The sequence below is a fragment of the Micropterus salmoides genome, unplaced genomic scaffold (genome assembly GCF_014851395.1).
Source record: "Micropterus salmoides isolate LMB-PRFRI ecotype aquatic unplaced genomic scaffold, ASM1485139v1 Ms_hic_scaffold_15, whole genome shotgun sequence".
NCBI classification, from domain to species: Eukaryota; Metazoa; Chordata; class Actinopteri; order Centrarchiformes; family Centrarchidae; genus Micropterus; species Micropterus salmoides.
Genome location: NW_024040596.1, coordinates 6,745,799 through 6,763,259, shown reverse-complemented (window position 1 = coordinate 6,763,259; position 17,461 = coordinate 6,745,799). Strand labels below are relative to the sequence as shown.

Below are 17,461 nucleotides of genomic sequence, written 5' to 3'. Positions count from 1 at the left end.
GACGGAAGGATAGAGCCTAGCATTTAATGAATGGATGTAGAGTTATAATGGGAAGAATAAATAAAGACGGATGCAGTGATGGAGAGCAGGGATGAACGAATGGAAGGAAGTATGTACGGTGCTGCAAAGTAAAGATGGAGCGTGTGAGGAAGAACAGGGTGAATGAGCTTGTTTTACATTGTCTTCTTGCTTTTTTTCCTGCTTTAGTGGAAGTGGAAGGCATCATAACTCATTCCGTGTGGCCAGGAATGGCAGAGAGTTTATTTCGGGTAAAAGCTGTGAGTTTGGAAAAGGAAATAGTAATAAAAATCATTAATTTACCTGACGCTTTTATCCAAAGCGACTTACAATTGCTATATACTGTATGTCTGAGGTCGCACGCCTCTGGAGCACCAAAGGCATGTGTCTTATCCACTGCTACATCACCACCTCTATGACATGAAGGAATAGAAGTTACAAATTGACATCTGGTACCAAAAAAAAAGAAAGAAGACATCTTTCTGATGTGTGCTAAAGCATGCCTCACTTCTTTTTTTTTTTCTCCATCGCTACAGATTTAAATATATTGCATACATTACTGATATCACTTTTGATTAACAAGGTAAATTAATCTATAATAATCTATCAAAAGCATGTAGATTGTGGGTGTGCAAGAGTGTGATTAAGTATGTGATTGTGTGTGCATGGATTTCTTTTTTTATGTGTGTGTGTGGGTGCATGTGTATTTAAATCTTTCTCCATCCCTCTGAAATATTAAGAGCATGCCTGGGGTGAAGTAATCACAAAGAATGGCCTTCAGTATGAACCACTGACAAAATCCAACTAATAATACACAGCCAGGTGGGGGCTTTTTTCTGAACACCTGCAGCAGTTTTTGTACTGAGTTGAAGCTGGAAGGCATTTCCAGAAAAGGATGGAGGCTGATGTCTTTTATGGATGTCATTGTTAATGTTCTGTATAAACTGAATTATGCTACATTATTCTTTAAAGGGAGTAATACTGGCAATGTACAGTAAAACTGCTGTAGGTTTTTGTGGAGGGGATAAATTCAGAAAAGTCATTTCTCATCACATCAGGGAATGAGATTTCTTTGTCTACCTACTTTTTGGTTTTCCACATTGGATTAAGATCAGACTACTTTAAGGCCAAAGACATATACCACTCACCAGATACATTATTGCCACTGTTAAATGCATATTACACTTTAAAAATGTAGAAGTTGCAAAGAAATAAGGTGTTTAGGTGCAAAGTCTTTTGAGTTTACTCATCTTTAGGGCCAGCAAGTGGTGCCACCTTAGTTTAGGGATTACCAGTTGTGTTAACTGATGTTTAAAGTTGACAACCTTATTAAAATGAAGTTGAGCCAACAATTGTTCATATATTGTCAAGATATAATTTTTTTAACTACACAGTAGCTTTCTCTGTACTGCTATCACATCCAGAAAGGTACAAGGTTGTTTGTTTGTCATTATACAGCACAAGGCTGCATAACGAAACGTAGTAGTTCCTTCATGCAACACACACAACATATAATTAAGTGTACATTAAAATATGGTAACATATAAAATAAAACAATATATACAGTTATTTATATACATATATACAGACACATATACACCAAGAACATTACGCAGTGCATTTTTTAAATTTGCATCTGGGGTGAATGTGAACAATAGCAACCAGATGATCATGAGGTTTCATCTTCACAATAAACAGTCTGACATTTGGGAAAGTCCTTCCGGACTGCGTTTGAGTACCAAGCATCATTGATGTAAAACACAGAGTCCACCTCCTCTCATCTTGCCGGAGTCTTGCGCCGACAGCTCGAACACGGACCACCTGCAGAGTGTCCCTGTAACGATGTGTTTTTCTCCTCCCCATAACACAGGTTACTGATGCACCCAATTGAACAGTATGGTTTTGTTTTTAATGGCAAAGTGGTTATATTTTGTTTCATATTTTCATTAAGTTAATTTAGAAAAATGTTTGGAGTATTTTTTTTTTTGTTTAAATTAATGTTTTTGTTTTTTTAAAGTGACAACCAACCTGCCAGCGGCCGACAGTGTATTAATGATCAATTTAGCCTCTCAAATCAAAAACTGATACTTTCTAAAATCCATAGATATAAAACTCATACTAAACTAGTACTTGTCTCATACTGAACAAACGTTTGCCATTATCCCACAACCATGTGTGCTTTCACATATAAATCTGGCTTTCCGTAAACAAACAGCATAGACAAGGACCGCTACGTGCAACACTGGCATGCAAGCTGTGGATTTTCACAGAGACATCTTTCGTCTCTGTTCCTACCGATGTTCAGAGGTGGATCAAATCTGACTCCCGGAAAACGGTGTGAAAGCAGTGGGTGTGTGATAGGTTATAAATCGTCTTTCTATGTTTGTTTAACTCCAGCTTCTTCTAGTTTCTTTTAATTGATGGATGTCTAAAACATATAAAGGAGGAGCCTAATACAGGCCCGATGCCTGGCCCACGTGTGAGCTATGACAGGAAGACAGGACTCTAATCTTCATCATGGTTTGCTCTGTTTTAATTTTGATCAGAGAGAAGATCTTGAGATCTTCAGGTGGCACTCCTCCAAACACACCTGTCTTCAGCTTTGCCTGGCTACACACACTAACATGCACAGGCATTAGGTCACACAGGCACCGGCAGCAGATACAGTGTGACACACACACACACACAGAAATTGCAGTCTCTTCAGAGCTGTGTTTTAATTGAGTCAGCCCAAAGTGCTGGCTGAGCAGAACGATATGACTGATACGGATTAGAACCAGCCTTCCCTTATTCATCGATTCCTACATGGGTGGGAGGCAGAGAGGGGGGCATGATGGAGGGATGACAGAAAGGGAGCAAAATCCTTTTCTATTGATTTACGAAAGGAGAAAAGGACATTGGGAGTGAGAGAAAGACAGATGGACGGAGAGTAAAAGAAAGGAAGGAGGAGGAAGGTAGGGTATTGTTAAAGAGGGAACCCTCCCCCTCACTATCAGTTCTACAGAAGAAAAGAGGAAGAACAGGAGGGGGTTTAGGAAGGAGTAGCGCACTGAGGGGAACAGAGGCGACTATACTGATCCTCTCCCTATCATTGATTTTTAGGAAGGCAGGGGATAGTGGAAGACAAAGGCGGATGGGATGGAGGTAAATGGGAAGGGAGCACTGAGAGAGAGTTGTAAATATAGGGGTAAGTGATAGATGGATGCATGGAAAGTAGACAGCTAGGTGGAGTACAAGACAACAGCATGAAGGATATAGGAGATGTTAAGTAAGAGTGAAGGTGAGGGAGAGGGATTTAAGCGTACTCGGAGGAACCTTTTATTTCACTTAAGGAGAGATGGTTATTGAAGGGAAAAGATGAGGTGTGGACATGGAGAGGATGAGGAAGAGGGGGTGGGGGGGGGTGAAGAGATGATGGAGTGATGAAGGAGAGCACAAACACAATTGAAGAGAGAAATGCCAGAAAGAGAGACACTTCACATTTGGGCTAAGTAGTCTTATTGAAGCAGTATGCCTCTACCAAATACTCCACGTCGATCTAAATCCCTTTGAAATCCTTGAAACGGCTCGAGTGAAAAGGATGGGACGTTTCAGCTTTTGTGTGTGTGTGTGTGTGTGTGTGTGTGTGTGTGTGTGTGTGTGTGTGTCAGTGCTGAAATGATGGGGTGGTGTGTGTTTTATGGGTAAATTGAAGGGTCTGTTGAAAGGAGAGCGATGAGCTCTTCTTACAGTGTGTGTGCCTGCAGAAGTGTGTGTTTGGAAGTGTGTGTTTCCCTTTCCCTGTGTGTGTGTGTGTGTGTGTGTGTGTGTGTGTGTGCGCGCGCTCCCTCTCCCTTCAGTATCAGTCTCTTCTGCTTGATTTCCGTGCTCTACTCTCCTCTGCTCGCTATGCCGTGAAATGGTTTTTCACTAGACCATTACCCCAACCAGCGCGCTACACTACTGCCATAGCCATTTGTGTGAGCGAGAGGGAGTGTGTTTAAATGTGTGTGTTTGTGTGTGCGCCTGGAGAGAGAGAGATGGGTGTTTGTTTGGCTGCGTGCGTGAGTATGCGTACAGTAGCTGCACTTGAAAGAGAAAGTCTCTGCATGTCTTCTTTATGTGTGGTGAAGATGGATTGTGTGCACATGTTGTTGCGTGTAACTGTGCGTGTGGTGGGGGGGGGGGGGGGGGGGACAAAGCCGGTGTGTATAGTATGTCCGACGCAAGCTTAGCTGTCATAGTGTTTTCCCTTCACTATACTCCTGTGACAGTTGTGAATGCTGACAGACAACTATCTAACATCATATCTGTCTGTCTCTCTCTCACGCACACACTCTTGCACAAATAGCTACATACAGGCTAATACAGGCAATATTGTCCTGGTTACAAACAAACCAGGGGATCTTTCAGCTGCGGCTGAGTAGTATTTGGGGATTGTCAATTTATAGAGAGCCTAAGTCCCTCCCCTGCCGGTGGACCTCTATGTGACCTTACTTCGGAAAGAATATGCACGGTAGACAGTGATCCCGTTTGAATTGCACTCTGAATTGAATCTCTATTTTTCAGTAGAGCCTTATGCATTTTGTTACCTTTACAAAAAATCTTTTTCAAAGAATGTACATAAAAAGTAGCTGGATTAACTTTGTCGTTGTATTTGAACACAATTTTCTGGTGTTCATCTGTCTAACAAAACGGTAGTTTTACATAAATTCATTATTTGTCTGAGGTGCTTATTGCTTTCTGCTTTGTGTGCTGCGCATCCCTTCATGTGAATCAAAAACTGTCCAGTTCTTGTATTTATTACAAACAGATTTTGCTGCTTCGATAAGCAGAACGGTATTAAAGCTGTATCACACACACACAGACAAAGAGGTATACACACAATTAAATGTTACTTAAAAAGCAGAAAGTGTTCTTCATGAACAAGCTAATTTGTAGTGAATAAACTTCAAGTATGTGCCATTCTTCCAACACCCTCACTACATACAAATGTGTTTGTGTGTGGTCAGATATTTGTTTGGTTTCTATACACTTCCTCACTTCATATACACACATCCACACTCATTACACACTCATCTGTTTGTGTTTACTCAGTCTGTGGCATCACACAGTAATCTGCCCTTAATCCATGTGTATGGAAACACACAAAGACATGCACACTTGAGCAGAAGAGCACCAAGCCACATACTCACTCTGTCTGTCTGAACTAGGGCACCTTTTAGGCTCGGGGTCTGCAGCCTTTTTTATCACAAAGCTAGCAATATTTTTCTTTGTTGCTAACAAATCCCATGAAAAGACCAAAACCAACAGTAAATTGATCCTACTTACAAGTATTGCCTGTGCAGCCAAAGCTCGAAATATCTTATTCCCTCTGTGACGTAGACCTCCATTGTTGTTCAAAACAGATTGAAAACACATAAATGAGCCACAGCGCTTGCACTGGGGACACTGGCACTGTAGTTTATTTTAAATCAATGCCAGATGCCGCCACTATAAAATCTCACTAGTGCATTAAATGTATATTAATCCGTAGCCAAAAATATTCCCCAACAAATTCCCCATTTGCTCCTGTTTGAATAATGCTTGCTAAAAAGTACTGTGCCGAGCTGTTTCACAAAATTACTGAGCCTTCAAAAAAAATGAAACCATACATTTGTGACCTGTTTTTAAAGACATATGTCTTCATAGGAACCAATGGGCTTTGCCTGAGAGCCACGGTAAGAAAGTACTAAAAGGCAGACTAAGTTGGTTTTGGTCTTTTCATGAGCTTTGTTGATAATAAGAAAAATATAGAATAACAGCCAGCCTCGTCTATTGATGACAGTTCTATCAAATTTTATTGTCTTTCAGCGGCTTTCCTTCCTCCATCTCTCTGACACCTGCCTCCCTCTTTCATTTATTTTCTCTTGTCTCCTCCTTTCATGCCTCTTTGTTTTTTCTTCACCCCCTTAACTCATCTCTCTCAACTCTCAGTCTCCTCTGGATGTTGCAGTCCCCCCCCTCCCCATCTTTCACCCCTCTCACTGTCTCTCATTCTCTCTTTTAACATCTTGTTTAAATCGTCTCTTTCATGTCCCTTTCACCTCCCCACTGTCGTCCCCGTCTTCACCCCATTCATTCCCTTGTTTTATAATTCACCTCTCATCCCTTTTTCCCCTTCCTGCCTCTCCTCAATGGCTTCATAATATCCCCACTCCCCCTCTATATCTCTCTCACCCGCTCTCTCTAACCCATTTACTTCTCATTCACTCTAGCTCTCTTTCCTCCTTTCTTCTCCATCGAATGCCTTTTCATTCTTTCGCTCCACCACTCTATTCCCTCCTAATATCCTACTGTCTCTCTACCTGAGATATTGAAGCTATAAAGACAGGTGTTGAAAAGAAAGCAGGACCACCAAATCTATTTTATATGCCTCCTGGCATCATTCCCTGGAATGCAAAGAGAGGAGGAGAGGCAGAGAGAGAAGAAAAGGTTGTGGTCTGTAATAATTTTCAGCACCCTTTGTGTTGAAAATATTAGCTTGAGTTGAGGAGAGAACAAGAACCTTGTTTTCTATAAAACCTTCAACCTTTTGTCTTCACCACTTGGGACACACACAGACACATACTTCACCCTCTTTACATTAGGTTCTTTTGATTTTAATGGCACTCTTTCCACCACTATGTGGGAAAATGGTGTACACACTCTACTTTTACAGGACATTATTGCTCCAAAATGTGCAGATGACATACAGTAATGTCCTGTCGAAGGTACAACAGTGTACTTGAAGAAATAGTCATGTGTTATGCAGCTGTATCCGCTGGAAATGTCTATTATCAACAAAAACACCATTTTACTGTGGCAAAGGTGTGATAGACTACATTTGATGGACTATTTTAAGAGACTCAGCATTACACAGAGCCTGCAGGGACTATGTCATGCTGCATACTGCGTAAGTATAATTTTTATTGTTGGAGTTCAGCATGTATGCAAAGTCACAACACCCAATCACCTGAATCATATCTCACTCTCTCACCCCACGTTATGTTAAAATGAGTCTCATTTACAATATTCAGCGTGTGTCTGTGTGTGTGTGTGTGTGTGTGTGTGTGTGTGTGTGTGTGTGTGTGTTAATGGAGCTTGTTGACGTGTAGGGTTTAGTCGGCTTCTTTAAGGAGCGCCGCAGCAGCTGGAATCTCTCTACTGAAAAGGCCGGGGTAATCTCTGAGAGAGCGACTGTGTGTGTGTGTGTGTGTGTGTGTGTGTGTGTGTGTGTGTGTGTGTGTGAAAGAGAGGAACGGGAATAAGTGAAAGAAGAGTAAACAAGATGTGAGGGTGAGAGACTGAACCAGTGAGATGAAGAGTAAGAGAGGAAGTAGGAAAGATTGAACTGTCAGCAGCTTGACTTAATCTTTTTTTTTCCTCAAGATGGAGATGAGACCTGACTCTGTTTGTGTGTGTGTGTGTGTGTGTGTGTGTGTGTGTGTGTGTGTGTGTGTGTGTGTGTGTATGAGCGAGACGACTCCATCCTGTTTTGAAGTAACCTAATCTTGGATGGAGACCATGTTCGCCCCCTAAAAAAAACCCTTCAGAAGACCGAAACTCTATCTCTTAATCCCTAATAACTAGCCTTTGTCAATCCTAAATTACCCCTGTATCACAAAAACACACACTCGCAGACACACATGCAAGAAAAGCAAGGGGCTGATGGGTGCGCACTGCACTTGCTTACTCTGTTTTTTACTGTTTATTAGTACAGGCTAGTTGCTGCACGGAGCAACTTTACTTGAATATTTCAAACCTTTCAAACACCCACAAGCTAAACAATTGTCTCTCTTTACTAGATGCCAGGCAGAGGTGCAGATCATCGGCTGGCACCACGTTACGAAGAAGTGGAACGTCAGTATGCCTCCTTACCAAGGTACTGCTTCTTCTCACTCACCTTTATGAGGAGGTCCACAAAGTAAATGTTTTACAGCACGTATCACTGTTCTGCTCTATTCTCTTCTCGTCTCTTCTTTTCTCTTTGAAGCCTCTAATTACATCTGTGTAGTCTGCAAGTCTTTCTGAGCGTCTCTGAAGGCCTCAGTCTCAGCCAGGAACTCACCTTATCCCCTCCCTGAGGAACACACACAAGGTTGAAAACTGACCCCTGACTCCCTAGAGCTGCTCCCCCACAAAAACTTACTTTGGCTTATGCACAATCAGTACTTTTTCAAAGCTGTCATGAGTGGATTCTCTGGTGTTTTTATTTTTAACCTCTGACTTCAAATCTCATCTTTCACACAGTGCTGTCTGGATGGTGTACTGAACTAGAAAGCGAGCAAATATTAAAATATTTATTTTTTGTTAACAGTGTTTGGATGGCTTTAGAAAAAAATTGCAACTGAATTTCAAGAACGCCACTCTACCAGAAATCTCATATACATGAGTACAAGATAAGGAACTCGTGATGGTTTGCACAGCTTGTTTTATGCTTTTCAAATCAGCAACATGAGCCGAGCTCACTAAGACACATCTCATTTTCAGTGGCTCCTCACTGAATTGCATGTTGTTAGTGCATGTGTTTGCATCCTTCACAGGACAACTTTTACAGGATTTTGAAGTTATAGATGGCAACAATTAAACTTCTTGGTGGGAATATAACAATAACACCGAACCTTCTTATTTACATCATGTCATTTCAGAGATTTAAGAGATAAAGATTGTTTGGTCAATGTTGAGCAAATTGTCAAAATAACTTGCAAGGTGCACTTTATGCTGCGTATATCATATCACCATTGATTGAGCTGTTGTTTTTAATTTTGTTTTATTTTTATTTTCACATACACTATAGATGAGTGTTTTTGAGTCAGACAGGAGGCAGGTGAGTAGAGGACACAGGAGAGACAGCTCTGGTCAGACTTGACAGTCAAGCAGGGAACTGAACCACTCCAGTATCTATGTGTTAGCCTAATGCCCGGTACATTTAGTCATTTTCCTCCATGGACAGCATGAAATATCACCAACATTAGCCAACATAAGAACAATAACAGCTCCCCGAGTATCCTAGAGTATACTAATCAATTATTAAAGGATTCTTTCCATTTATTTCTCATGATGTGTTTTCTGATGTAATCAGATAAATATTCAGGTCCAGAACGGCCGTAGTCGGAGCATGTATGAAACCACAGCTGTTCCCTAACCATTTACACGTGATAGTCTCAACGTGATGCACAGTTGAAGACATACTATATTCTCCAACCATCACCAGTCACTCTTTCAGCATCTCATTTTTCATTTGCAACCTTTCCACTCTCAGAGGCCTCAACGTTAATTATCTTCTCTTTCTGCACTCTTTCACTATCTTCACATCTCATTTTTTCTTTTCCTGTATATTTCTCACTCTCCTCCACAGTCCCTTATTTTCTTATTTTTTCCCATCATTGTCCAAAGATGAATAGTACTGTGTTAATGTACTTAAGTAAAGCCCTTTAACATGGCTGATATCACCGTACTGTGAACTCTTACTGCATCTAAATAAAACGTATTTAAGTGAAAATAGAAGTGTAAGGTTTAAAACAGTGAAAACTCAGAGTAGTTGTTACTAGCTTCTTCTCACCTCATTTTATTTTGCTTCTAAGAACCAACACCTCAGCAGACTAACAAGCCAACAACAAATGTTTGTTTGTGTGTGTGTGTGAGAGAGAGAGAGAGAGCGAGAGGAAGTCAGTGAGTGGAATGACATACAGAAGTTTAGGACGTTAGAAAGTTTATAGCCAGGTTCCCACCCCTGTTAAAATAGTGAGGGATGGCTATTTCACACCTCTTTTGAGTGTGTGTGTGTGTGTGTGTGTGCACGTGTATGTGTGCGCATGAGAGAGAGAGTGTCTGTGTGTGGGTGATGACTTTGGCAGATGGGAGCGAGAACAGTGATGATAGTTTTGAGGTCTGGCTGTGGTATCTGAAAAGCCTTGGGAAATTGGACACACACACACACTCACATACAGTACACCCTGTCTCTGTTTCCACTTTCAGACATGCACTGTAATCCGAAAACGCGGTGCCAATTTTACATGTACGCCTCGTGTTTGAAAATGACCCTCCGAGTCACTTTTCCGTAAAAGTCACTGACAATCTGCCTGCTTACGGCCTGGTAACAGTTCTGAAACATTTTCTACACAGCTGAAGTGAACATGGGGTGTTTTTTTTTTTTCAAGTAATACTTTAAATACCTCTGATTTCTAAAGCAGCAGATTTGAACCTGAAGATAGACTTTTTACACGAACATAAAAATGGCTGGATAATGGGCTGACCTCTAGAGAACTGCTTTCCCCCGGTGCACGAGATAAACAGCCTTTTCGATACCTGTATGTAAAGCCATGTGTTGCATAATGTGGTGGCTGAAACCAAATACTATGTGAACATTGCACTTCTGTGTATAACAGCCTCTCATATTTGAAGTGAGTCAAGGTTTCCACAATGAACACACCGATCTGAAGGCCAAAAAGCCGTTACTAAATAGGTAGATTAATCCAGAAATATTTCCCAGAATCTAATCTCTTTCTGTCTTAATTTTCTTTCTCCCTACGCTCTGCATCTCTGTCTATACTGCCTCCCCAGCTGTCAATTAACTCAAGAGATATTTCAGCATGTAGAGAGTCAGAGAAAGAGCTCGTGTTTGGAAACCACATCCAGGCTGACCTTATCAAAACATATTATTTTGCCACTGGCTCAGAAATAGCTTGCAGGTTGTGTGTATCTAGTCTCTGCATGCCTGTATACCGGCATGCATGTGTGGGAGGGGCCGCGTTTGTGTATGTGCTTATATGTGAGTGTGTGTTTATATTAGTCAAAGTGAGTCCAGAAATAACTGTAGGGTTGCATAGCCAGGTACAGTATGTTTGACTCAAAGTCAGTTAACTGGAGCACTGGGTAAGTTGTGTGTGCGCGTGTGCGTGTGGCTCTAAAATTAAAACATGACCCAGCAGTGGATGATGTTTCCCTGCCTAAAGCACAAACACTACCTAACAAACTGTCAGCAAATGTCACTGCATGAAATAGAGCAGTCTGTTGAGGGCGTGTCTTATATTTTGCTGCTCCATAAAACTATTCTGTGTTTTGGTAATTATTCAGGAAAAGATGCACGTGCACTTGCAAGTCATTTATGGCCAGAGTAATTTGATTTTTAAGCGTCACATCCATTATATGACACAAACTTTTAGACTTTTATAGATGCTGAAACAGAATCAATGTGTATGTAAAATAGTCTGACAGAAAAAATGAAGTTTGATGTTAACTAATGGTAAATTTTACTGCATGTGTTATTTATTCCAGCATTTTCCTTGAGGTAGTTTCAGTCCATGAGCAAGTTGTAACCCACTGGAACACTCAGTGCTTCACTTGCTCATACATTCAGTACTATAACCTGTGCTCTAAATTCAGAAAGTAGCATTCTTAACACTCTTACACTTTTACAGCATTTTTCTTCTTCTTAAGAGCTGAGAGATGTAGGTTTTCATGGGAAAGGAACATTGAGAACATCAACAACAGAAAAGGAAAGAGGGGAGGACACAAAAGCGCATGTCCTTTCACTTCAAACCCCCCAAGGTCCCCTCTCACTACCATTTTCTTGAAATTACCTCTCCATCCTCTTCACCCCCCATCCTCCATGTCCAACCTTCTGTCTATATTTCACCATTTTCCTATACTTCTCCCCCTACATCTCACTTTCTCTCTGGTGGTATTATACTGAAACAAAGGACCCCTGTTGAGAGCATGTGTCCCTGTACCACAGTCACAGCCTGCTAATTGTTTGATAATAAAGAGGGAAACATTTTTTAATGCCATGTAATTACAAAATGAATATCCACTCAATAGCTAGGTATTAACAATAGGTATATCTGGGAAACTTTAAACTAAAATTTATTGAACAGGGTCCAAAAACAAAGAGAGATAATGGGGAAACAAATTTAAAGATTGCAGCAAGCAAAACTATTTAGTAATATTATAGTAATATTTTGGAAACAGTATGTTAACCCTCTAACAATAAAATGGTTATATCAGTGTAGTAATACAAAATGCTAAGCTACTTGTTTCAAATTAATTTCATGTTAAAGAGGTATCCTGGAAGCACTTTCTGTGTAATAACGATGAGTCGGGGCTGTAAAATGCTGAACTACCTGTTTTTATTTAATTTCATGGTAATATTCTTTACTTGCACTATGTTGTGTGACGTATCTGTTTTAAGATGTGTTTACTTCCTGTCAACTCTACGATAACATTACCTTTGCCGCCAACCGTAGTGATCACCTTACAGTGATTTACTTTTCAGTTAGCTTTGGTACAGACTGTAATAGTACTTATGTTTGGGACATAAGTACTAAAGGGGATGAATTTCAACTAGGGATGGCTCCATACCACTTTTTCATATCCGATACCGATACCAGTTCCTGGGCTTTGGATAGTGGCCGATACAGAGTATGATCTGATACCTGGGTAAAATTAATAAGCTGTGCAGAGTTTCCCACACATAGATTTTACCTGGCTACATGGGTGTATTTGGCGACGCATTTTAGCATTTTGCAGAGAAAGACAGAAAGAGACGCTACCTCTTACGTTACAAGACGCGAACATTGTGGTTCTGTGGGGAAACACTGCTGTGTTCCTCACTGTGTAGAAGAGCCTGGGAGTCATTCATCATGTGTAAGGCAACATTATGCAAGATTAGGTGCTGATCATACTGTAATTCACCGCTGTCATGAAACGGGACAGCTGCACACGTGCATTTGTTATGCTCACTCTGCATCAAAAAGTAGTGTTTGCTAACACAGCCACAACACAAGGCAAAGCAATAGTACTGATTAGTGGGTCTGTGTACAAAGAAAGGAAAATGTTGTTTGAAACATGGGTGGCCAACAAAGCTAGACAGCAACCAACACAGGAGCACTTAAAATGACATTTCCGACGTCCGAGTGTGTTATCTAACGTTAGTAATGTTACATTTGCTAACATCAACTCAGGTTTATAGCTAGCAGCTAAACCTCCGTCTGTGAAACCTCTTTGGCTCGACACAGGCAAACATCAAGCAAGCGCAACACAAGACACAGCAAGCCAGCTAATAAGTTATTACTTACCAGTCCAACAGGAAGAAGGCCAGCTCGCCATCTGTCCTGCGTCCTTTTAGCTTTCTGCTCACGGCAACAAGTAAAAGCCAGTCTGATAGTTACTCTCGTCTGGTCGCTTGCTCCGTCTTCCATGATATCCTTACTGTCAATAACAAGCGAGCTATTATACTTTTCTCTTCTTAACATAGCTTGCTTGCTGAAGATTCCAAAAATGCTACTTTAGCTCTCCTAGTAAAATGTTCCAGTCTACCAACACACTGTTGTTGCATTTGTAGTATGTGCATAATTGAAGTGAACAGATCGGCCCATAGATCAGCCCATTGTCAGCGAAAACCGATCCAGCTATTTGCGTCACCAGTGGACCGATATCCCATATCGGATCGGTGCCATCCCTAATTTCAACTTTATAATATGGTAATTATTTTCAACTTCCAAGCATTTTCATGTGACTTTGAAGGTGTTTCACTGATTGTGAAACACCTTCATTGTTGTTTGTATGTGGCCCTTATTACGCTGTTATATGAATAGCCTCATATTTCCCAGAGATACTCATTGTTAATACAAAGTTATTACTTGGTTATTACTTTGGTAATCACGTGGTAATCCTTAATTATTTTCTTCTTCATAATCACTCCATTACACAACTTTTATCATGAATTACTAAAGATTTTGAATTTACATTTGTGTGCTTGAAGAGCAGGCATATAATAAAGCTGCATGTTTTCATTTTATGCAATAGTTAAGGTTGCCGAGAGACAGAGAGAAAGAGAGAGAGGTGTATGTCCTTCAGCAAACATTCCTGGCTGGAATCAAACCTGAAAAGTTGCCAGTTAAATGGTCTTAGACCACTTACCGAGTTTGTGTTTATGTTTGAGCATAAATGAATGCATGAATCAGTTTGAAACAACTTCAGTGATTTGTATGCATACATGCGTATTATGTGTATGAGTGTATATGCACCTGTGTGTGTGTGCGTGAGCGAGTGAGTTTCGGTCATTCTGAGGTCGGTTGATGGCTATCAGAGAGTGTGTATCATCAGCATTAGCAGGTTGCGCCCCTACCATGTGTGCAACATTACTGCCCCATTTACACATTTTCTCTCTCTCTCTCTCTCTCTCTCTCTCTCTCTCTCTCTCTCTCTCTCTCTCCCTAATAGTAGACTTGCCTGTTGACTCCTGTATTATTATTCATATAAAAAAAGACAAAACTAAGGAAAAACTAAATATAGTCAGAAATTGACAGACACACCAGACTCATCTCTACTGTTAACAATTTTAGATTGTGACCGGAATATTGACCCAAATGATATCATCATTATCATCATTGTCATCATATCATCATCAAGAAATAAATAAAAAAACCTTTATAACCTTGAAATTGGAAGGCATTACCTACCATAATGACAAATAATGACGATTGGTTTGCATGGGAGTGCTATACTCTAATAATCCATAAACTAAAGCTGTGTTTTATTCTGTTTGGTGGCACTGCTTTCTTCCATTAGCCCATATTTCTTATGATGGCCGAGGCAGTCAGTCCTATGCATGTGAGTTTCAGTGCAAGTAGGACTGTACTAAGTCAACTTTGATTAAAAACATAATTTTGCTCTCCAAGGATTTCTGTTGATAACAGCAATCAGTTATTGGAGACGTAGCCTTGACCCAATTGGATTAGCCAAACACCCTTTCCCATTTGTCCTTGTTATTACTTTTATTAGATTAAAAGAACTGATCATAATAGCTGTTCAGGTTTCTGGGAAGGCTGTCACTTCCTCATTATAATGATAATTTGATGATTAGTCATTAGAAAGCAGATGTTGTATTCTGTGCCTTGCTCTCTGTCTCTGTGTGTCTCTTTTAGTTGCGTTTCTTAATTTATTTCCCTGCCATTGCTCTTTGCATATTTCCCTCTTTCAGCCCCTCCTCTTCTAATTCTCATTCTCTCTGAACTTGGGGTGAAAAGGACATTGTTGAATTGCTGAGGAGGGAAATGAAATGGGAATGTCTCTCGCTTCTCTTTCTGTCCCTCAATCTCTCTTGAGAAGACCTCCCAATCAGGCCTGAGAGTTTCCCAGACCACTTTACAACTGCTGCACAATCCACCCCATTGTCCAGTTGGTTTTCTGTGCGTCTCTGGACTCATCGAGACTCTGCCTGTTTGTTAGTCATATAGAAAGACCCTGCTTCTCATAGACCCCCCTCCCCGAACACTTTTTTTCTCTGGACTGTCTTGTGCTTCTAGTGTTTCTGATGTGTTCACCGGTTGCCACTTTAAAGAATTCTCAGAGGTTACAGCTTTGATCTTGATCATGGACTCTAAAACGTTGGGTTTACAACCCATAATGTGTTGCAGAACCAGTAGGTCCCCACATGACAAGAGAGTATGATGTGCTTTCATATGTCTGGACCCCAGGGTGAGGGAGGAAATCTCTCTTTCAGGGCCCAGCCAGTGAATGTTCAACAGGTTTTTTTGGATATGCTGGAGTTGAACTGGTGATAAGTGATACCGTGCCCATGTGGAGTGAAGTAGCTTTGCTGCGCACGTACACATTTTACATCGTGGCAGAATAACACACCCAGGTGAAGCTTATCCTCACTCTGTACTCATTTGAAGGTTTGTACACATCTTCATTGCCTGTTTTGAATTGGTCTTTTTTAAGGGCTGACTGTGGTCTGCATATATTTTACGGCAGTTAACTAATCACCCACAATTTGGGAAATGCATCAAGGAATGTTACATTATTATTTATGTCTGTCTGAAGAACAAGAAGATGGACTGAGCTTCAGACTTTTCAACAGTTGCAGCTGTGAAATGGTAACATCTGGCAGCAGCCTAATGACCATCTGCCGTCCCAGTGCTGCTACATACTTCTTTTCTTCACCCAGAAATACTCAAAAGTTGGATAGTTAAATGATAATTAAATGTGTTTCTGCATGCACTTAATGTTCTTTATCCCGATTACATAAGCTATGAAAGGCAACGTGATGAGTGTGTGCAAAAATTTAGCTCGTATCAAATTCATCGCTACCAAATGGAATGCACCATAAATTGTTAAGATGATTTATGAATGTGTTGAAACAGGAAGCAGCTCATATTACTGCAACAGGCAGGAGTTTGACATTACAATTGAACAGTGAGGCATGTTAGGGAATGGATGTACACATTTACCTTCAGCTCCATGGTCCTACATTCACCGCTCAAGTTGCAAATATGCTTTCTTTCAGTGAAACAGCAATTTAACCCATTTCATTCATTGCAGAGCCGCAATAAGTTAAGCAGTTGTTTGTGCACAGGTGTGTGTGCCTTTCCTAAGTTCCTGTAAATCCATAACCATACCTGTGCGTGTCCATGTTTTGTTTGTTTTTTTACAAATTCCCATCTCCTTGTTAGTATTTTAGAAGTCCTCTTCATGTACCAAATTAGTCGCTATTTAGGGATCGTAACTTTGTCAGCAATTTGTATCCTGTGGTCATGCACACAGAAAAATGTCCCCAGCTTGAAACTATTACATCTTGCTGAGGGGGAACTTTATTGGCTCAAGATGTGAAACACGGGGGGGTATTTGAACGGGATATGATATTATCTGTAATGGATTTCATAATGTTTAAGGAAGTCAACCACTATACTGCCTATAAGTGGATATATATGATACTGCCATAACTTAATGTCATCTTTAGTTTGAATAGCTATAACCGATGGACAAGGCCCATTCACATGCTTACAATTCACTGCCAATATGAACAATCTGTCTTTTTTCTGGTTTAGAGCATTCAAATATCTAAAAGTAGACATGGCTGGCAACTTGGGTTGCACCATTTGATGTTACAGTTTTCTAGAGTTTAATTTCCTCTAATATTAGAGCTTATGAACATATGTAGTTTGTAGAGGTGTGATATTAAAATGTGGCAATATTTCTCTTTGAGGTGAAAAGCTGTCTCCCAATATTAGCATATCGGAGTGTAAGGGTGAACTCAACATAGAGCATGCCCCCACCACTTTAAAATTATTTGTGTGGCAGCATTTTGGTTACCTGGTGAAAACGGTGAACGACAACTGACAAGATACGAACAATGTGTAAGCAACATTTAATGGCTTTCAGTCAACTATTTTTCCAGTCACACATTTCATCATTGAAGATTTCTTAAAAGTAGCGTTAAAACATTGTCTCGTTCTTGTGGACCCAGTATCACGTACCGTCTTGTGAGTGCATCGTCACACCCCTAGTAGTTTGTAGAGGTACATTTCAGAACAGTCAAAAGTGATTTATTTTCTAATAATTTCAACATTGACGTAATTATACCATATCTTGTAGAGCTGCTCAGACATTTAGATTTTCTTCATTCTTGTGAGTTTTTCATAATTCGTAATATTGAAAT

General features: G+C 40.4%; 1 protein-coding gene across 3 annotated transcripts in view; it reads left to right on the top strand.

Annotated features, from left to right (window-relative positions):
- pard3bb (par-3 family cell polarity regulator beta b) overlaps window positions 1-17,461 on the top strand; it is a 225,099-nt gene that overhangs the window by 192,343 nt on the left and 15,295 nt on the right. For all 3 annotated transcript variants that reach the window (XM_038720152.1, XM_038720151.1, XM_038720153.1), the window contains exon 23: window positions 7,824-7,900. In XM_038720152.1, coding sequence (XP_038576080.1) covers window positions 7,824-7,900 — 77 coding nt within the window. The remainder of the gene's footprint in view (window positions 1-7,823; window positions 7,901-17,461) is intronic.